Here is a 22,355-nt window from a genome sequence, read left to right on the forward strand (position 1 = left end):
CATAAAATTATATTATGAGCAGGCCCTCTCTTTGGCCTCTTGAATGAAGCATGCAGCCTTTTTTCGATCGCACTACATCTCGCATTAACTAATAGGGTCGAATGCCGTTGTAGTTAGACGTTATCACGGTCCGTTTGTCTGTAAGATCGAAATTCTGTCCGCTGCGTCAGTCGTCAGTCACACGTCTTTTGTATGAACACTGAATACCATATGTATTCTCCAGGCCTTCTTTAAAGCCGTCCTTGCTGAAGCTCCTCGCAACCGAAATCTGGAATAATAAGGAACGAGCGCAGTCGATAAGCTTTCACTGATCAATACAGGTAATAACAATAAACATTCTACTAAGCAGTCGCCTAACAACTTAAATTTAACTGATATAAATCTAATATCGTTCTACCACGAATGCCGTTCTCTGATTGGCTACGCTACTCACTATCTATTCTGTTGTAGACAGTGAATAACCTACGGTGTGGCATGAAATTTTTGCGGGACTTTTATTTTGCGGGATGGCGATTTTTTTAGGTTTGCGGGAACAAATTTTTGCGGCTCGAATTGACTGAAATTTCCACTGAGAACTAATTTGCGGTTTCCTTTTCAGGCAGCAAAACATCAACAAAGATGGAAATGTAATATTTTCAACTTTTATTACTTTTTTAGGTGAAGCAACAATCTACACTTCTCAGACAGTTTGACGTGACCTTTTGACTGCTTTGAGTCCGTTTCTTGTGCCTCGGAGAATGGAAAAGTGATGAACGAGCTACCGTATTTGTTCAGCTCACACGTTCCTTTGCCGTGCTTCTTGGAAGACACCTTGAAGTTTGTGGAACTGCACCATGCGTTTCTCAAACACGACCGGCTGCAAGACATCAAACTTGGAGACAAGACGTCTCCGCATGGCTTGCTGATGTTGCAAGGAAAACGCAGCATCCTCTTCATTTGCGTGTTATAAACACAATCAAGTAGTAGGACTAAATTCAATGTATGAGGCAAACTGCCAAATCATTCTATGGCAGGTGACGGGCCGTAATAAATACTTTTTATTTAACTCACCCCCGAGTCCTAGAACTCTCTGACAACTCACCATTTTCATCTGCCTAGCTTATTTTTTAATCCTTATGAATCTCTTTGCATCGGACTGGATTTCGTATGGCCGTTATGTCTTATTTACCAATGTTCTGCATACGTCCAGATACCAGAAAGCTAATTTTGCTCTAGCAGCTTGGTACTTGCCCATTTTTCAAATAGAAAGGAAAGATAGAAAGAAAGATTCTAGCTATTGCTCGTGCAGTTGTCAAACGTCTCTCTTCTTGGTAAAATTGTTGATGTGAGCAACATCCCTTAGTTTGTCGTCCAGAAATTTTCAAATTTGTGGTTATATTATCTAAATGATATGCAAACACTTCATAGCTGACTTTGTTCAAGAGAAAAGTGCAAGTTTTAGCTCATTCCCCAGCCCCCGTAACCATGCTGAATTTTTATTTGGTCCGGAGGGAGTACTAAGTGCTCGCGCTGATTTCAATTATTTTCTCGCAATTAAAAACGGCATTCAAGCAAAAGTGGTCAATCTTGATGATTTCCCCCCAAAAAAACTATCAAAGAACATTTTTGAGGAGCAATTAATTGGTCAAGTGACTTGGCGTTTCTATGGCAACCATGTTTTCTAAGAGTGCTTCAACCAAATTTGGTAATTTTTTAAAGTTCATATTTTTTGGGAATCAATTTTGGAGCTGGTCTGACTTTAAATTCTAAAACTCTTTAAATTCAAGATAGCGGATCCAAGATGGTGGACATTTGCAAATGTGTGACGTCATTCTGAGCAAAAGAAATAACAAGGTAAATACACGGTGGGAAAGCAGAACATTTAATCCTGATTAAAAGGTGACAAAGGTAGACGCGCTCAATTCTATAACACTTCCTCCTTATCCTCTAGTTTATCTTCCAATTCTTCGTCAAACAATTGCTCGATGATCTTTCTTTGAAAATTTCCTGCTCTTGATCTTCTGAGGTCGGCGTGTTGCTTCCGTCCGTCTTACCACGACAACGGCGTCGGCGACGACGTGTTCGCTAGGCATCGCTGAAAAACAGACAAACAAACAAACTAGTAAATAAATTCGTATATAATTTTGGTTAGAAATTTTATGAGTTTGATTTTAAGATTGAGAAGCATCATTTTCATAGCTGTAAATAAGCAGCTCAAAGGCTTCACAATTATGATTCTTGTGGCTCCTGCCGGACTAACTGAGAGATTGTCCCTAAAAATTCTTTAGATTTTCTCAATTCTTGGTCGACGATATTGTTATTCCACCTGCAAAAGAGTATCGATGGTCTTAAAGCCGTCACGAATAGATTAATTTATTTAAATTACTCTCTCAGTGACACTACTGTAGCGTGAAAGATGCGACTACGCAGCTTTTTGTGGTTTCAAGAATAATTTTCGATGTTCAAAAGATTTCAAAACAAAATTCTCTATGAAAACATTACCAGGCAGTTTAAAGTGTAGCTTTCAAATGCCTCCGGTTCCTTCGGATGTTTACTGAATCTTCGTACTTTCAGTTTTGCCTAACTTGAATTTGTTGGCCAATGCTTTTGATGAAATGATTGTGAGATTAAGTTTCATGCATCTGTAGCGGGATTTCTTTGATATTTTTAGATGGCTTTGCGAAGTCTCTTCGGCGAGATCCACACCTATGAAAATTTATGCTTTATGTTATGTTTTTGTCCATCAGTCAATACGATAATCATGTACGGTGATTTTTAAACAAGGAGATGATTAAAACAACAAGCTGAAACTTGAGAATCACGAATTGCGCAGATGGCTATCACCAAATTAAATCACTACCTGTTGAAAATGTCGCTAAATTCAGGCATTATAAATAAACATATAAGCCTGAATTTTCATAACAAGCACTCAGGTGAAAGGGCTGCGCTATCCCTAAGCTACTAGTTAGCTATCGTGGAATCTTTGCAACAAAAGTCACCATGCTACAAAAGAATTGACTCCAAACATTTCAGTAGAGGTTAGTAATTGTGAAGTTTTTAGCTCTTTGGTCGTAATGCTTCTGTACATTTCTGGATTCCAAAAGTGATGCATTCTTTGAAATTTTAAATTTTTTGAAGAACCACCAGACCAAAAGTATTTGATATAACGGGTACAAATGTCTTGGGACCGTTTAAAAAATCTTGCCATGCCCTTTTTGCCTGAGCAGAACCTGGGGCGCTTATGTTATGAGTCAAATATAGATTCTGCTATTGTCACGGGTTCTGAGGGTTCGAGATCGAAGGTCCTTTTGATAGCGAAGCTTTATTCATTTACACTGTCATGTGTGCGGACCCTGCTGAACTCAATACACCTGTTACAGATTTTGCAACTGAGCATTACAGGTTTTTGTTTATCAGTTAACACGATAAATATGTTTCATAAGGGAAGACAATTAAATGAAAAGCTGTAATTTTAGTGTAGCAGATGGCTGTCACCAACTCATTAACAGTTTTAAGGTAACACGCTAGACTTGGGACATTATAAATAACTCGTCAGCACGGTCCGTTAGTCAGTTGAAATTCCTTGTGAAGAAGGAGAAGGATAATTTTCTGCTCTGGTCGCTAAACGCCAATAGGTAAGAGAGATGTTGACACAGCCGATTTAACCCATCAATGAATCAGTTGTAAAATCTCCTTTTTCCTTTTCTTATCAAAACTCGGAAACTAGATACATTGAAGCTTTACTGTTTATTTTTTGTTGTTGTTATTTTCAAGTTGTTAGTAACAGTTCTAGCTGATCAGTGAAATTTTTGATTCATACAGATAACCTCTGCCATAACTATTTCGATTTTAAGTCAAGAGTTGCCTTTATTTTGTTCAATCACAGTTTTTACTTGAAAATAGTCTCTGTGGGGAAACATATCAAATACTTGTGTTTTTTTTCTTTAGTGTTGAACAAAATGAACAAGTTTTGGATCGCAATTCTCTTGATGTTTGTTGTTGCATCTCTGTTGATCGATGACAGGTAAAGTTGCGAAGGAAACGCTGTGAGCGTAACTAATGAATGTTCCTTCTAGAAAGATCATTATAGTTACAGAAATACAACGCAACGTATTTTTGTATTAAGTCTCTTACAAAACGTCAAGGTATATTTATATTCCCCTGAAAGTGATGAAAAGATTGTTGACCAAAAATTGAGAATATAGCTAGTAAATTTTTATGTGCAGTCTCTCAGTTTTTCACCTTAATCTAAGAAACGAAGATATTAAGCTGACAGTTTACCCGTTTTATTACTGTTGACGAAAACAATCATAATTATAAGCCTGTGAGTTGAATATTAGCAACCAGATCAGTCTTAAAATCAAACTAATGGCGATTTCCAATCTGTTCGTGAAAGGTTCGAATTCTCTTTCAACCAAAATTATATATAAAATAATTCAGTTATTTCTTTTCCCTTTTTTGGATTTAGGCTTTTTTTGTCATTGTTTTTGTTTCAGTGATGCTTGGCGAAGACGGCGTCGTCGCCGTCGTAGAGGTAAAATGGACGAAAACGTGATACCAGTCTCCGCAGAAGTTCAAGAGCAGGATACTCAAGAAGAAGCCAAACAAAAGATTTTTGAGGCTCTCTTAGAAAAAGAATTGGAAGATGAACAAGAAGATTATGACCTTCATCCCAAACACGCCATGTAAAGTGCTTTCAATGAAGTCTTATAGATTTGAGCTTGCATACCTATGTCACTTTTTATCATGATTAAATGTTATACTTTTGCACCTTATACTGAGCTTTTTCCTCTTTTTCTTCATTTATTATCTTAAGACAGTCAAAATGGTAACAGGTGGCAGTGAGTATTAGACTGCCCTTTTAACAAGCCCTCCACCCCCCACCGAATCTCAAGAGCAAAAATCCTTCCGATGACGATAACCCGCACCCTCCATCCCCCCCCAAAAAATATTTTTGAACCTCAATTTTACTTCCAATATGCCCCCGCCAGCCCCATTTAGCTAAGACAAACGAAAGTCTAATTATTTGAATTTCATCATATTGCCGGTTTTCATGTGACGTCATCAATTTCCAAAATAAGAAATTACCAACTTTTAGTTTCATCAGATGTAAGCCCCTCTATTAACTTGACGTTTTGTAACGTTTAAGCCCGACAGGGTTCCTCATTTAACAAATGGTAAACGCCATAGCGTGTACTATTGAGTTATGGATGCACGCGGGAGGTTGTTAAACACGAAAGAAGCGTAAGAGTCGCACGAGGCGATCGCCTCGTGCGACTCTAGCTTCTTGAGTGCTTAGCAAACCTCCCAAGTGCATCCATAACTCAATAGTACACGCTATGGCGTTTACCATTTGTTTTATAACATAACATTGAGACATTGGAACAACAGAAGTCCTTTTATTGAGCTACATCACAAAAAAATGTTCGTGTAGTCTTACATGACAGGAAAAAACAAGCGCGCGAAAATTCATTCATGACAACCGACTGCACACCAGTAACTGAATAAAGTTTCATCTTCACACAACTGTGAAGACAGTTTCGCATTTCTGGGAGAAGGACGTCGGCCATTACTTTGGAAACAATGTCTGTCAAAAGATTTGCTTTGTAAACATTAGCACACACGTCAGCAGCATACACACATGGGCAAATGGTAGATGCTAAATTAGCCAATCAGAGCGCGCGCTTTGCTTTAGTTATGTTATAATATGTAATGGAGCACGTCGGAATTTCAGGGTTTATGCGTTGCGTGACATTAAAATGGCGGCTCGATAAGGCTGTCGAGTAAGTCAAAAAATGAGTTATTGCTCAAGTTTTTACTAACTAAACAGTTCTTGCTCTAGACAAGGTATTAATTTCAATGTATTGGAGCTCTAGAGTAATAACGTTTCGTTTCAATGGCAAACTCAATGACAGATGTTTTTGTTACGTTACGGCCGCCATGTTTGTGTCCCTTCGAGGGGCATAAACATGGCGACACCATACAAAGCTCTATAAATTTGAGTGAAACACTTTTCCGAATAGCGCGCGGATGGAAAACCGTACAGACTTAAAACTTGGCGAGGTTATTTATATATCAATCATCTTTCATATCTCAGCTTCTTGACTTAGTTTATTGAATGGTTACGATTTTCATTTTTGATGGCGTGACACTGCAAACCAGCCATAGAGTGTGTACATTGTCACATAATAAAAAATGAAATCAAAAGCCATTCAGTGGATAAAGTCAAGAAATTGTGATATTATAGACGATAAATAATGAAGACAGTTACCCATGTTTAAGGAGCGTGCGTTGTCCCAAAGTTGAGATATTAGTCGAAATGTTCAGCGCAAAATTACAGAGCCTAGTATGGAGCCGCCATGTTGGAGGACCTGCTTAGTTCTCCAATATGGCGGCTGAAAAATAGTGTAAACATCTAGAACATTCTGGAACTTACTTTGGCTATCTAGACTACCGATTATCTGAACCGACCGAAAAAACATTTACAAAAGCACTTTTACTCCTAAATTGGCTAAAAATCACGAGATAAGTGTATATTTTTCGACAAACGCGATTTTGCTTCATGTCACGCACGGCCACGATTCCGAAATTCAAAATGTGCTTGTTTCCAAACGAAGGACGCTATTGAGCTGGAAAGTTTTAAACAGATATAAATTTAGTACCTCTTATGCCTGATGAAGATAAAACCTTTAGGGGCTCTTTACTTTTGGATTTGAGAATTTGATGACGTCACGTGCACTCACTCTGTTGTAGTGCGTGACTCCGTCACGCACTCAGACTGTAAGTATTCTGTCTACATTGCGGTCAGGAAAATGAAAGTATTCATCATTTTCACAGCAAATGGGAAGCAGAAAACCTCTCTTCCATGGAGAATTTGGAAATGAACAAGTGTGCTAGATTTGTCGTGACTTTTGATTTCCGACAAACCTAGAGCGTAAGACTTTCACTTCCTGTCAATGGCTGGCCTATAATAATACTTCTGTTATCACCCACTTTGAAAGGGATATACAGTGAAAATTCTGACAATCAGCGCTGGGCTTCAGTTATATTCGCGCAAAGGTTTCTCTTTGGTTGGTTTATGTGCCGCCGGTAATAACTTATCATTACGGTTCAGAAAAGAAGTTGTTATAGTGTGATCGTCCAGATGAGGATAGTTCTGAAAAGAACTATTGTTGGTGACCGACGTTTCGACAACCTGAACGAAAGCCTCATCTTCAGCCCGATGTATGACCCCTGGGGTGTATGGCATTTGCAGGCAGACTACGCAATGTTTAACTAATATTCCGAATTTGCATTTCCGTTATAGATAGCTAACCGTAAACAGACTAGCCTAGTAAGCGCAGTTAAGGCTAACCGGAGCGCCAATTAGGCGTAAATGTAGTCCACAGTCTGTATTCAGCAAATGTCACGTGACCAAAAGAAATGGAGGCTCTGTGGACGAGAATCTTCAGTGTCAATGAAAGGTTTTTGATACTCCATTAGCAGAGGGGGGCGGTCTGAGTATCCCACATTCCGTTAATTTTCAACTCATACATGCATGCACCTTACATCCCATTTTATCTCATCTAAATATCCCATATCCCATTGATTTTCCCCCTATATATCCTCTGTCCCGATAATTTTTTCTGACCTAATATCGTATCCCAAAAACCCCTAATGGGACCTCGTTTTAGTCAGTCGATGATGTTAAAATAAAGCCTTTTCTTTTGAAAATGGTTGTTCAAGTTAGGCCGGCGTGATGGGATAAATTGTTAGATAAGTGTGAAGTTTTTCAACAGTCATAGTTTAGTTCCAGTAAGCAAGTTTCGACCCGTCTAGTTTCAAGGTCCCAACCACACTACGCTGGAACAGGGCTCCTGGCTGAAGAAATTTAAAAGCTACGTTTTCATTCTGAAAAAGAATCAAATGTTTTCCGTTCACACTACGCCGGAGAAATTTGAAAACGTAACAATCACTGGTCATTTTGGATTTGTGTTTGAAGAAAACTTACATGATCATCGTGATGCCGTTATCGTTTTCGGAAAGCTTCTGTTTTCAAAATCGTCAGCACCAAAACGAAAGGCCGGACACCGGCGTTTTCAAATGGCCGTCGATAAAACCAGGAACATGGAACATCCCGGAACATCGAATAACTATGATAATTATAAGAAAAATATGTAAAATTAAATTTTCGAAAATAAAATAAACAAAAATAAACTGGTATCAGCTCGAAATATGAAAAGATATTTTGGGGGGTAGGGAGCGTTGGGTATTCCTTCAACTGACCACAGTGAGTGCAGGCTCTTCTTCTTTTCGGCCAAACACGTCACGGGGCTTTACAGCACAAATCTGAACGATTCGGACGACGATTGCCAGGTAATTCATTGTGTTTCATTTGTTGATCCCTGATTTCTTCAACATCTGAGGTGTTCGTAGGAGCATCATACAGTTGCTTGTTAAGTCAGTAGCCATAGTTTTGTCACTACTGTTCCGTCTTCGTGTTGCAATTATCATCCCCAGTTTCGCTCTCTCCGCTAGGAACGCCTGGTACTATGACCCACCAAGTGCAGACTCAGCCTTTCCGGTCAAAGATTAGTGCAGTGCGTTCACGCGCGTACTTCGCTTGTTTCGTCTACTTTGGTGGCGTTCGAATGGTTCGATAGAAAACTAAGTTTGATCGAATGTCAGATAGCGATCTGCACGTGAAGTTGAACTAGCGATGAATAGATTATAGCCTACGGTAGAAGTGTTTTTAATTAATTAAGAACTAACTTGTACTTTCCAGGAAAGGCATTTGAACTGCTGGCGACACTTTGAATTCAATTTCAGATCGCCAACACTTGCAACAAATATTTCTTGAGACAATAAAGTTTTGACCAGCGACCCTGTAAGACAGTGCGTCGCCAAATGTTTTTAAATTTTGTGTTTGTATTTGTTTACACTGTCATCACAGCTTGAGCAGTCCGAACTAGTTTACACAAGAAACACAATGCCAAAGAGTTTCTATTTCTACCTCATGGAGAAACTTCATGAGAAATCGTGTATACGCATATCCTTGAGCTGACGTAATGAATTGAATAAAGAAATCACACTCGTGTACCCCATATTTTTCTGTCTGATTAAAGAGTTCTATGAACAACGAAATCTGGGAATAAGGGACAGCCACGTGATTAAACTGATGGCGAACGACTGGAAGGAATGGATTAGTCTTCTAAGTTGCGAGCCGTCACTCATTGCAGTCATTTTCATTTTTCTTTTTTCTCTTTTTTTGGTTTGTTTTGTAACGTTTTTGTTTTGCTTTTTATTTTCCGGGCTGATACCAGTTTATTTTTGTTTAATTTAATTTTTGAAAAATAAATTTTGCATACTTTTCTCATAATTACTATAATTATACTATTCAATGTTCCGGGATGTTCCGGAATGTTCCATGTTCCTGATTTTATTCCTTTTCAAATTCCGGTTTGAGGAGATCTGGGTGCCAGCTCCGGACTTTCTCACCAGGCTCCCCAACGGGTTTCATATTCACGGCCAATATGGCAACGTACAAGTGCTTTGAAAAAAGGACAGAAAGAGGATCGGTTTCATTTATACTAAAGGTCCTATAGGTGCTGTGGGAGCGATCTGTAACTCGTCAATCAAATAGCCTGTGAATTACTGACAATAATCATGTGTTCTCATTTAGTAAGAAGTTCGTTTACGCGTTCTTCTGTGCGGAGGACGTTTGCAAAACTGTTTTGCTCTGGTTCAAGAAATATTGGTGAAAATAGTTTCTTTGACGAAGCTGAAGTACGGCAGAAATTTAAAGTCTTAGGGAGTGGAGATGTAACACTTATTAAGCTAACAGGCGAGCAGGAAGGAACGGCAGTGATTTCTCTCTTAAATCCTGAACGCAAAAATGCATTGACTGGTTACATGATGGTCAGACTTGCTGAAGCAGTTGACGAGCTTGAACAATGGGAACATGGAAAAGCTTTGATTTTACATGGCTCTGAAGGCTCGTTTTGCTCAGGTGCTGATTTAAGTATAGTTAAGACGATCAATACCCCAGGAGAAGGAAACTTGATGTGTGCTTTTATGCAAAGAACTCTGAGTCGCCTGGAAAGTCTCCCTCTCATTAGTGTGGCTGCTGTTGAAGGAAGGGCACTTGGTGGAGGCGCTGAAGTGAGTAGCTCATTGGTTCTGAACGGTCTGTGTAAAACACAGCCTGTAGACTGCAGACTGCAGTCAGGTTAAAATGCAGACTGAGGGTGAAATGCAGACTGTAGACCAGGAGTAAAATGCAGACTTCAGACTTTCTAAGTATATATAGAGGCTACTACACATTGGCGAGAAGATATGGATTTTAAGTTCAAGTGAGTGCAGCAAAAGAGTGAGATCTTGTTCTTGCCACGAGAACATAAAATTAATATCTTCGAGCTAATGTGCTAAATGTTCTTTTTATTATATAGACATACTGATGACGGCGTTTTTGACGATTTTCCGAAGATTTTCAACCACTTTCCAAAGATTTTGGAAGATTCTCCAATACTTGTCCAAAGGTCACACGAACATTGCCAAACATTTTCCAAAAATTTCCGAAGATTAACGAAGATTTTCACAGATTGCCGAAGATTGCCAAAGACTTTTGAGGAAGACCCAAAGATGTTTCGATCATACACCAACAAATTTAAGTACAATTTAAGAGCCAAACTTGATATCAGTAAAATCATCAATATCTTTACTAGTGAGGATATGGAAAATACGCCCCCTGAGTTCCGGATGTGGTTTCATATGAATTCTACGAGTGGTGTGTTTTCCAGTAAAACACTTGTGTCTATATAATAAATCATGTTATTTCCATTGATTCAGTGCTAACCGTAAACAGGGTCATTCAGGCTAATGGCAGTGAAAGTCTGCACTCTGGAGTGTGAGCCTGAATGTCACTCCGGTTAGCCTGAACGTCACTCAGGTTAGCCTACATGATGCTCTGATTAGCCTATTTACAGTTAGCTCTCAATGATAGAAATGGTAACATCATTCAGTTCAAAAGTCTGCAGTCTGCAGTCCACAAGTCTGTGTTTTATACTGACCAGTTCTGTGAATAAACTTTTTGTGTAGTAACAGCCCTCTGAAACCTTCAAATGGGTCTCATCTCTCTTAACCTGCAAGTGGATTATCTTGTTTTGGTCTCACTCTTTCTCGTTTGGGTTTGCTCTCTCTTGTTTTAGGCTCCATGTGAGAAGTAACAAAGCTGTGTCCTTTTACCAACATAATTGGAGGGGCGGGGGCATTTTCACTCCCTCACTTGAAGGCTTGCTTTGCTTGTTGACTTGCCCCAATTTTTTGTTGCCTGCACGTAACTCAGAGCTTTAACCCCAATCAAGAGACATATGAGCAGGTTGCAAAGAAAACCAATTTTCAGGAGGCTTACCCTTTACCTTTTGGGTAAGCTGTAACTGTGATTTCCTAGCCCAAAGATCATTCTCACTAGTGCCCGCAGAACTTTCTAGTGGCATGATTAATTAATTTAAAATTTATTACTAATGCAATAATGCCATCTTCCTTAATTTGAATTTTATTCCTTTACTTTTCCCAAAATCTTTGCTTGCCCCCTGGAACAAGCAAAGGATAGATTCACCTACTAGCCTGACTGCAAAATTCATTTAAGCCCTGGGCTATGTGGCACAGTTTTTTTTGCATGCTGTACACTACATGTAAAAGCAGCCCCTCTTTCTTTGCTGATCGAACATGCCTTGCAAGAAAGCACAGAAAGAGGAAAGTAACTGTGTGAAAGTAAGAGTAAATAGTGCAGGTTTTCTTTCCCTTGCTTGGCTTTATTTTCTTCTTACACCTTAAATTTTTCCTCTTGCACTTTCTTTCACATCACTCTCAACAATTACAAGCTACAGGGAAAAAAGTGGAGCTTCTTGTAGTCCAAAAATCAGTTTTTTTCTTTTTTTCTTGGCCAGCTTACAACAGCCTGTGACTTCAGACTCATGTCTAAGGATGCAGAGATAAGATTTGTTCAAGTGAAGATGGGTTTGACACCAGGGTGGGGTGGTGGAGCAAGGCTTGTCAAACTTTTGGGTAAACAGAAAACTCTGCAACTACTAGGGAAAGGAGATAAAGTGGATCTGTCCTATGGTCATCAACTGGGGCTGGTGGATGGCGAGCTACCACTTGGTCAGGTTGGATGGTTACATAATTATGCATTATTTGAAGAAATGTGTTTCAATAATTAATTATATACATCCTTTGTAGTTCTTAAATTAATTTTTAAAAATGGGAAAGACCTTTGGACTGTTTGTTTTGGATTTTTAAAAAACAGTAGCCTTCTTGACACAGGGGGCTAAAAAGAGCCAGGTTTTTACCTGGAACATAATTATGTATTCTAAGCTTAGGTCAAGGTGATGCCAACAGGACAAATGCAAAATCAAAGTTATTGATTAAAATAATCCCACTAGTAGAGACTGATAATAATTATTTTCGTCATTGCAAACAATGGGCTTCTTAACACAAGGTGCTAAAAAGAGCCAGGTTTTCACCTGCAACACATGTATTCTTATTTCACCAGTCAGGGTGATCCCAACAGGACAAAAAACTGTTCAATCAAAGTTAATGCTTCACTTGATCAAGTGGAAGTCAGCATTGCAATGTTTCATCTTGAGCTGGTAGCCAAATTAATAGATTAGGTTGATTTTAAGACTAATGCTAGTTTGTAAAATTTGTTGTTATTTACATGTAATAATTGTTTGAAAGTAAATCCTAACCAAGTTTATTTTAAATTCTTGATTCCTTGCTCTAGGATGTGGTAACCAGTTGCTGTGACTGGTTATCAGAATTCCTAAAGGTCGACACCTCGGTTGTCAGAGCCATCAAGGACGTCGTGTCAGCAGGACATGACTCAACGCTAAAAGATGCATTGGACATTGAAAGGTACAGTGTACATGTATGGTCCAGAAGTGAGTGAATTGTTTTGTGCCTCCCAACATATATGAAACTCTTCCTACTTGAGTCCAGCAAGGTGGATTTATATGTTGATGTCAATTAGTACTATTAATAAAATAATGCTTATAATACATGTATTTAGAACACTAAGGAGAATGGTTGTCAATATTAGTTTGGGCTTTAATATACAGTTGCATTATTAGCAATGAAGTTTTGTGCACACACTGCATTCATTAAAAAATTTCTTCTCAAGGCCGGTAATTTTTTCAGACGTAACATTGAAACGAGACTGTTTAGTGTTAATTTTAAAGGAGATGTGTTATTTTAACAAGTTGCTGAGAAAATTAGTTCCACATTACTTTTGTTCTACATGTAACTATTACCACTTCTTTAACTGCAGGTCAATTTTTACAACATTATGGGGAGGAGAAGCAAACAAGCAAGCTTTGGAAAATGCCAAGAAACATAGATAGCACTCTTGTGTAAACTCAAAGTAGCTTGATTTCATTCAAAGAGGTTTTCTCAAATTCACAATTTTCACTGCAATCCCACATTTTTATGCCTAAGAAAGTACAACACACAACAGAGATCTTCCTGTAGTGCACAAGTTTGTGAAGTTCATTATGGTTAAAAAAGATGTAGCTAGGTACATGTAGTATGTTCATGTGTGGCCTGTTTGTGTAGCATGAAGTGTCAAGATACAAGTATTTGTACTCCCCCAAGAATGGGGTAGTAGTCCATGACTGGGCTACCACCATTATATTTCCTGGTACCTGTTGATGCACCTGGGTGGAGAAAGGTGCTGTGAAAGTTCAGTGTCTTGCCCAAGAACACAATGCAATGACTGGCAAGGGTTCATATGCAGATCACTCAGTCCAGTGTCCAGTGCACTATTAAAACTAGCCAATTTGCAGCATCCACATACATGTAAAAATGAGACATTACTAGTTGTAAATCATATAAAATTAGTCATTTTTAAAAAAATTATTTGTAAGAATTTTGTGACTAAATAAAACAAAATAATTACTTTATTATGAATCTTCTTTTCCACTTTATTCCTCTGAAAACCAGAAATTGTACTCCCCCAGTACAGCTGTAAATGAAATAATGTTCCATTCTGTTTAATATTCATTTTGTAAAAATTTTCATTGATAAAGAATTTACATGTAGCAAAATGAGAGTGCAGACTTTCTACAAGTAAATACACATCAATTTGTCTTTTCAAACATGTAAGACCATGATACCAAGTGGACATTATTTTTTTTTGTTATTTGCTCTCATCAGAAAGTAACATGATCTCAAGACTGCCAGTCCATTTCCCAATGCAATACAATACAATGCAAATTTTATTAGCACTCCCCATGGGGGATTTTCAGTACTAATACTACTAAACAAGTTACATTAAAATTAAAATGAAATACCAAGTAATTATAAAAATGATTTCACGTGGTGTTGGTTAGTGTATTGTGTGTATTGCATGGTAAATAGACCTTCTAACCAATGAAAACAGCCTTTTTTAATTCCATTGTTTCAAATTGCTATTATGGGATGCTTAGGGGGCAAATACAACACCAGTTTTTCCCCTGAGCATCCCATAATACCTGTTTGAAACAACTGAATTCAAAATGACTGGCATATTGGTAGAAAGGTCTATAATTATTATTTTGTGAATGCAATGTGAAAGAACTTATCATTGTGATACCGCCGAGCATTCTATGGAGTTCATATTCTAGTCTGTGAGAAAGCTCATGTTTGCAGAGCACACATGAGAGCAGCAAGAAAAGTCACTTCATTGGTGCCTCTTCACCAGACCCTCCTTCACTGGAATGCTTCCCTCACGTACTTGCTCTTTGCCACTCATGCGTGTGACTCAAATGGGGCCCTTCTCACATGCTATTCATATTAAAGTTCCTTTCCTGTGCTTGAGATAAGCTTGTGATCAGTCTGCTCAGAAGAAGACTACGTAACTTTCGTCATAAATTTATTTCACATCAGTGAAATGACTTAGGCCATAACTTCTATTTCAAAGCATAACTCATGAAGAAAGATTGCTCAGCTCAATTCCTGCCTACTTTGGGAGACCAGTTGTCAGGCTCATGTGACTTGAAATCCAAAACCAAAACCTGTCCTTGTGAAAGATTACTTAAATGTATAGTAGTCCTCAGTTAGTATCACACAAGCTTACCAAAAATTTGGTATGCCTTTATGTGAAAAGCTGGTATGGCAGATTTATTTTTAATGTTTTGGCTCTCTTTAATCAATCAAAATGTAAAAATAGCTAGATTACTAGTCTGTTGCCAAGTCATTTCTACCTTTAAAAGTCCTGTTTGAGCTAGAAGGAACCCTGAAACATTTAATATATGCAAGAATCTCCCATCTTTAAGCACCAAATGGAACTTTATGAATCTTCTGCGTTTTCTTGTTCTTCTTCATCCTTTTCAGCTCCTTCCAAAACGTCTGTACTCAGAGCTCCAGCAGCCAGGGCTTCCCGGTTTTTTGCAGCAGTAACTAGACTACGGGGATGTGGTGGAAGAATGCCAGCCTTAAAATAAAAAGCAGCAAAAAAGTACCGTAAACACCGGTGGATGAGCTGCACCTTTTTACTAAAAATTCTCCTTAAAAATCAGGGATGTGGCTTATCTGCAAGAACACCTGGACAGTGTGCAATAAATTTTCATACATGTAAATTACATGTAACACTTTTCATTGAACTGTAATAACATCAGAGTTCACATCAGTCATTACTTTTAGTCTTACAAGTTAGGTGGCTCCAAAAGAGCCATTTTTGTTCACAAGCATAAGCTTACATTTCTTGCTGTTTAACAAAGATACTGGTTGAAAATGCCAGAGAAAGATCAAACATACAGGTGTAGGTTTAAATCAGTAGACATCATGTCAATACTATTGCAGAACTATAATTGTAGGAAAGGGTTTCAGTTTGAAGTACATGTATTCTCTGTTTTCAATGTTTACGTGGGTTTACATTGAATGACTTCAATAAATCAAGAAATGTACATGTAAAGAATCTTTCTCAAAAACTCCACTAGTGAATTATTTTGATTTCTTTCCCGGAACCTTTTCCCTAAAATGAGGTGCTAAACTCAAGGTGCGGCTTATCTGCAAGTGCAGCTTATCTGCTGGTGTTTACAGTACATGTAACCTCACAGGACAAAGCTGTTCACACAAACACCTCGTACTTTTTAAACCTTCTAAGAGAAAAGGTTACTGTTTGCTCTCTCACAAAGAACAACACATTGGAGGGAACAGTTAAATTAGGCTGTGGCTTTTTGTTCTATCCAGGAAAGCCGGGGTTAATAATAATTTTTAAAGACTGCAGGTGACAACCCTAAAAAACATTATTTGAGAATCTCCTTGTATTTATGGCAGTCATCTCGAAATTTCCTGTTCCCCCAAAGCAACGCCTACACATAATTCACACCAACATACTTCCAAACTGTCAGTACAGTGTCAGAGTAAGTTTCACAACCAAGTGGGGTACTGGAGAAAACAATTGCATCCACATGTACAGGGTTTCAAAGCTATCCTCTACATTACATAATGTAAATGAAGTCATTTTAAAGATTGGAATTTAAAGAGGCTTGTATTTTCTTTCAAGTTCCTTTTTCAACATTACTTTCTGTTTATTTCTACATGTCCAATATTTTTCCATTGGGAAAAAGAAAGGTACAGTACTCTTAAAGCTGCTGTCAACTTACCAGTCCTAGTAAAATAGCCACAGGTTTTGAAGGTCTTGCTCCTACCGATAACCAATATCTGAAACAATTCACAAGTAATTCTTATATCTAATCTCACAACATATCGCAGTTCATAACTTATAACTTATAACTTAAACTTATAACTGCCTTATGAAACATAATTCTGGTGACTTCTCAACTTACTTTATTCTATCCATGTTTAAGCTTGCCAGCTTTTCATTTCTGGTGTTAGGTATTGGATCGAAAGTCCCCACCTAGATGAATTGATAGATAGATTTTTGTTTCGTTAATACTCTAGTCTGGTCTTGAACTTTTACATACAGTAACATGTACAATAATAAGTTATAACTATGGATATAAGTATTCCTCACCTGCTCCAGATATCCATAGTTTCGAGGCCTTTTTCTGTTGGTTGCCACGATGAAAAAGAAAGGCCTATTCTTGCAGCCATAGAGGGCAAAACGTAGAGTAACTATTGGAGGCTTCATGGTCGAAATAGCCTTTCAGTTAAAACAGTCAGGCGTTTCACACGAAAAATCGCTCAGGAGCTGGTGACTAGAACCCAGACTTCTAATGGCCAACGAACAGAATGCAGACAGAGTAGCCACTAATTTTTTTGTAGGAATGGCTCCGAGCCTTTTGATAATAAACCGCTGACCATACCCAATACCGCTGATAATACCTTGTTCACCCATTTTTTCCATTCATTCCCCTTATTCACCTTCATTTAGCCTCATCCACGATCATTCATACACCCTCATTCACGTTCAGTCACTTGCATTCACCCTTATTCACATTCATTCACCCTCATGCACCTTCATACACCCTCATTCACGTTCAGTCACCCTCATTCACTTTCACTTACCCTCATTCACCTTCATTCACCATCATTCACTCTCATTCACCCTCATGCACCTTCATACACCCTCATTTTTCTTCATTCACCCCCATTCGCCTTCATACACGTTCATACACCTTCATTCACCCTCATTCACTTTCATTTACCCTCATTCACCTTCATTCACCCTCATTCGCCTTCATACACCCTCATTCATTTTCATTCACCCTCATTCGCCTTCATACACCTTCATTCACCATCATTCACCCTCCTTCACCCTCTTTCACCATCATTCACCATCATTCATTCTCATTCACCCTCATTCACCCTCATACACCATCATTCACCCTCATTCACCTTCATTGACCTTCATTCACCCTCATTCACCATCATTCACCCTCATTCACCACCATTCACCCTCATTCACCCTAATTCACCTTCATTCACCTTCATACACCCGCATTCGCCTTCATTCACCTTCATACACCATCATTCATCCTCATTCATCTTCATACAACATCATTCACCCTCATTCACCCTCAATGACCCTCTTTGACCCTCATTCACTCTCATTCACCTTCATACACCTTCATTCACCTTCATACACCTTCAATCACCTTCATACACCTCCATTTACCTTCATACACCTCCATTCACCTTCATACACCTCCATTCACCTATCTACACCTCTATTCATCTTCATACACTTTCATACACCATCATTCACCTTCATACACCATCATTCACCCTCATTCACCTTCATTAACCCTCATTTTCTCTCATTCACCTTCATTCACCATCATTCATCCTCATTCACCTTTATTCAGCCTCATTCACCTTCATACACCACCATTCACCTTCATACACCTTCATACATCTTCACTGATTCACTATCATTCATCCTCATTCACCTTCATTCACCATCATTCACCTCCATTCACCCTCATCCACCTTCATACACCTTCATACACCTCCATTTACCTTCATACACCTCCATTCACCTTCATACACATCCATTCACCTATCTACACCTCTATTCATCTTCATACACTTTCATACACCATCATTCACCTTCATACACCATCATTCACCCTCATTCATCTTCATACAACATCATTCACCCTCATTCACCCTCAATGACCCTCTTTGACCCTCATTCACTCTCATTCACCTTCATACACCTTCATTCACCTTCATACACCTTCAATCACCTTCATACACCTCCATTTACCTTCATACACCTCCATTCACCTTCATACACCTCCATTCACCTATCTACACCTCTATTCATCTTCATACACTTTCATACACCATCATTCACCTTCATACACCATCATTCACCCTCATTCACCTTCATTAACCCTCATTTTCTCTCATTCACCTTCATTCACCATCATTCATCCTCATTCACCTTTATTCAGCCTCATTCACCTTCATACACCACCATTCACCTTCATACACCTTCATACATCTTCACTGATTCACTATCATTCATCCTCATTCACCTTCATTCACCATCATTCACCTCCATTCACCCTCATCCACCTTCATACACCTTTATACGCCATAATTCACCTTCATTTACCTTCATACACCATCATTCACCCTCATTCATCCTCAATCACCTTAATTCACCATCATTCACCTTCATACTCCATCACCCTCATTCACCTTCATTCACCCTCATTCCCCCTCATTCAACTTCATACACCTTCATTCGCCATCATTCACCCTCATTCACCTTCATTTACCATCATTCACAATCATTCACCCTCGTGCACCTTCCTACACCACTATTCATCCTCATTCACCTTCATACACCTTCATTCACCATCATTCAACCTCATTCACCCTCATGCACCTTCATACACCATTATTCACCCTCACTCACTTTCATTTACCATCATTCACCTTCATACACCTTCATTCACCATCATTCACCCTCATGCACCTTCATACACCCTCATTCATCTTCATTCACCCCCATTCGCCTTCATACACCTTCATACACCTTCATTCACTATCATTCACTATCGTTCACTATCATTCACCCTCACGCCCCATCATTCACTCTCATTCACCGTCATTCACCTTCATACACCATCATTCACCCTCATTCACCTTCATTCACCCTCATTCACCATCATTCACCCTCATTCACTCTCAAGTACATTAATGCAAAGAATGTTGTAATACATTTGCAAACTTCTGTAACGTTTACACTGTAGCCCAAGAGAATTACATACAGTGGGAATGTTTTATGAGAACTACATATTGAGCTAAGTCACCGACCCCTGTAAGAAGGCCAGCTGTATCGCGAACAAGTGCACTTATGTCCAGGATTGAGTGTACTTACAAAATTAATAATATACATGAAAAAATTAAACGATTCTGATTGGCTGAGAGCAGTGGCGTTCAAGTGTAACGCGAGTGTAAAAAGTGTAACATCAGTGTAAAAAGTGTAACACCAGTGCAAATTACGCATCGTGATTTTGGATTAAGCTTGACTGAAAGACAATAGAATTGTTGTTTACAGTCTATCGAACTTTATCTCTGGAAATCTTTGTTAACCTTTCCTTTGTGTACTTTTGCAGTGAAAAAGCTGGTTTACCGCGTCAAATGGACAGGATAAACCTTCAGATACGGAAGGTACAGGAAACCTGAAAAATAACAGTTTAATAAGATAGAAAAACACCAAAGACATAATGATAAACAATAAAGGAACAAGGATGGCTAAGGATGGAGAAGATTAACACGGATTGCAAACGACGAATTTGAAAAATTGAGGCTAAACTTTTCAATATGCGCAAACCGTGACTGAGCTCCTTTAAATAAGCTTAAATTTGGCTATTTCCGTAAAAAAAATCACGAGAAATTATGAGAACTAAAGAAAATGTTAAAAAGAAACCGAACAAATGGTAAGATTTAAATTCTACAAAGAAACTAAATTCTAGATATAGAAGCGCTAAATTAAAATACCGTAGTGCAGCACGTTCTTTCCAGCGAACTTCGTCCGCAGGAATTTTTACGCTCAAAATTAAAAATGTTGGTTGTATCGACGGTTAGATCTTCATGCGATTGCGTAAGCTTATTCATTGTCAGAGTAAAGTTTTTCTTCCAAAGATAATTTCCAAAGACGTGAAAAAGAGGTAAGAAAATTGAGTATGCGTCATGATTTTCGCGCGCATAAATTTCGTCATTATTAAAGTTGAATTATGACGCAACTGTAATTATTTAGCTGGACCAAAAGTACGTTTTACGACGCTTCACCGCGGTGTTCTTGTCTATGAGATTTTCGACAGTTAGAGGCCAATTTCGATTTATTCAATGTCTTACTTAGCTCCGAGGCTTAGGAGAATAAAACAAAAGAGACCGCCTCGGGTCTAATTGATGAATAATTAACTTCTTTTTTTAATTTTCCGTTAAGCCTCGCGGAGCCAAGTTAGAATTTTAATATATCAAAATTGGCCTATTAACTACAAACATAGCATATTCGGATCAAAATTCCTTTCACGTGCGTGTTTTTCTCCCAAGTTGCTCATTTTTCACAATTCAAAGCACACAATCTTAACGTGGGATGCATTTCTTTTGTTCAAAGCATATTTCTCGTGGCTCTAATGAATTTTAATGTGGGTATATATAAAGAAGTGTAGAATGACACACCCATTTTAGCGTCGGTTGCCGTTGCATTGAAGGCAACGGCGAAGACATCTTAGTCGCTGTGCTCCCTTCAGGCAAGTCCATATTTTCTTTATTTATCGCCGTTGAATTGAAGGCAAGGGCGAAGACATCTTAGTCGATGTGCTTCCTTCAGGTAAGTCTACATTTTCTATAGCTAGTTACGTGTCCTAGCTGTTTCCCTCGTCTTTCAATTTGATCATTTAATGGTATAATAAAACTTTCCTCAATGCTGTGAAAGCTTCCAGGTGCATGTGTTTTTCCTTGACACCGAAGATTGCATTTAGGCGAAGTTGAAAAACCGAATACCAAACATTTCTCTTGTGGGTAACTGAATGATTATTTTTAGTAAAATGTTTGTTTACAGCTTGATAATCTACTTGGTTTGCCGTTTGACTTTGTCATTCGCAATTTGTTTCGTCACCTCGGAGCGCTACCATGTACACTCTTTTTAACTGTTATAAAAACAGAAAATTCCAACCGCCTTTGCCTTTGCTCTGATATGAAGAGAAAAATTATGTAGTTAGATCAAAACCTATAACTACTCTTCAGTTCGTTCCCACTGCAGTGCACCACTTTGTTGGTAGTCGTTTAAAAGTGTTATTCCACATTTTGAGGGAGTTTTGTTACGTGCAAGGCCGATAGACGTCCGTTAACTGATACTGATACTCATTCAAGTCAGTTTTGCTAGAGTCAACACGCGAAAAACTTAACCATGACTTTCCTGTTTTTTCACAAGGATTGACCGGAGGCAGCAAAGTTGTATCCAAAGGAATTGAATTGGAGTGACAGGCGTCATTCACCAATTCAAATGAAGTGTAGCACGACCAGCTATGGACTCCTGGCAAGTTTCATGTTGACGACAACTCCGTTGAAGTTCAGATAAGTGAATCACAGTTGTCGCTAGATTTCATTTAATATAATCCTTTGAAGTTTTGTAGCTAAGTCCAGTTTAGGGGCATTCAGACGTGACATTAGAACCGGTTTGCAATTTAATAAAGAATGTGATCGATTTCAAGATGAGTGCATGTCGCTGGTAATTTTGTATGCCTTGGTGCTGAATGTTTCGTAATTTTAATGGACGAGTCTCGTGTTTGGACGTATTTTTGCTTAAAATTAACCCACAGACAAAAGTGACACGTATTTATTTATTTCGTACCATTAAGTTATAACATTTTTCATTTATCTTACAAATACAGGAAATCGTGTACCGAGTCTAAGATCTTACGATTTGGTGG

The 22,355-nt window shown here is 38.5% G+C and overlaps 2 protein-coding genes and 1 long non-coding RNA gene across 3 annotated transcripts; 2 read left to right on the forward strand and 1 right to left on the reverse strand.

Moving 5' to 3' along the window:
- Nucleotides 1-3,542: 3,542 nt before the first annotated feature.
- LOC149101983 (uncharacterized) lies at nucleotides 3,543-4,754 on the forward strand. The gene is made up of 3 exons (XR_016202605.1): nucleotides 3,543-3,614; nucleotides 3,928-4,003; nucleotides 4,476-4,754. It is a non-coding gene; the product is annotated as an uncharacterized LOC149101983 (long non-coding RNA).
- Nucleotides 4,755-9,204: 4,450 nt separating this feature from the next.
- On the forward strand, nucleotides 9,205-13,916 carry LOC110044821 (ethylmalonyl-CoA decarboxylase-like). Its single transcript, XM_020750402.2, has 4 exons — nucleotides 9,205-10,119; nucleotides 11,907-12,125; nucleotides 12,743-12,873; nucleotides 13,286-13,916. Exons 1-4 carry the CDS (start codon nucleotides 9,625-9,627, stop codon nucleotides 13,356-13,358), a joined length of 918 nt encoding a protein of 305 aa, XP_020606061.2. The 5' UTR covers nucleotides 9,205-9,624; the 3' UTR covers nucleotides 13,359-13,916.
- LOC110044822 (small ribosomal subunit protein bS16m-like) lies at nucleotides 13,896-17,136 on the reverse strand. The gene is made up of 4 exons (XM_020750403.2): nucleotides 16,973-17,136; nucleotides 16,785-16,855; nucleotides 16,602-16,659; nucleotides 13,896-15,427 (listed from the first exon to the last, which is right to left on the reverse strand). The coding sequence occupies exons 1-4, from the start codon at nucleotides 17,087-17,089 to the stop codon at nucleotides 15,284-15,286; spliced, it is 390 nt and encodes a 129-aa protein (XP_020606062.2). The 5' UTR covers nucleotides 17,090-17,136; the 3' UTR covers nucleotides 13,896-15,283.
- Between the last annotated feature and the right edge of the window lie 5,219 nt (nucleotides 17,137-22,355).

Source organism: Orbicella faveolata, unplaced genomic scaffold, assembly GCF_042242905.1.
Source record: "Orbicella faveolata isolate gen_17 unplaced genomic scaffold, um_ofav_v1 contig_36, whole genome shotgun sequence".
In the NCBI taxonomy this organism is placed as follows: domain Eukaryota; kingdom Metazoa; phylum Cnidaria; class Anthozoa; order Scleractinia; family Merulinidae; genus Orbicella; species Orbicella faveolata.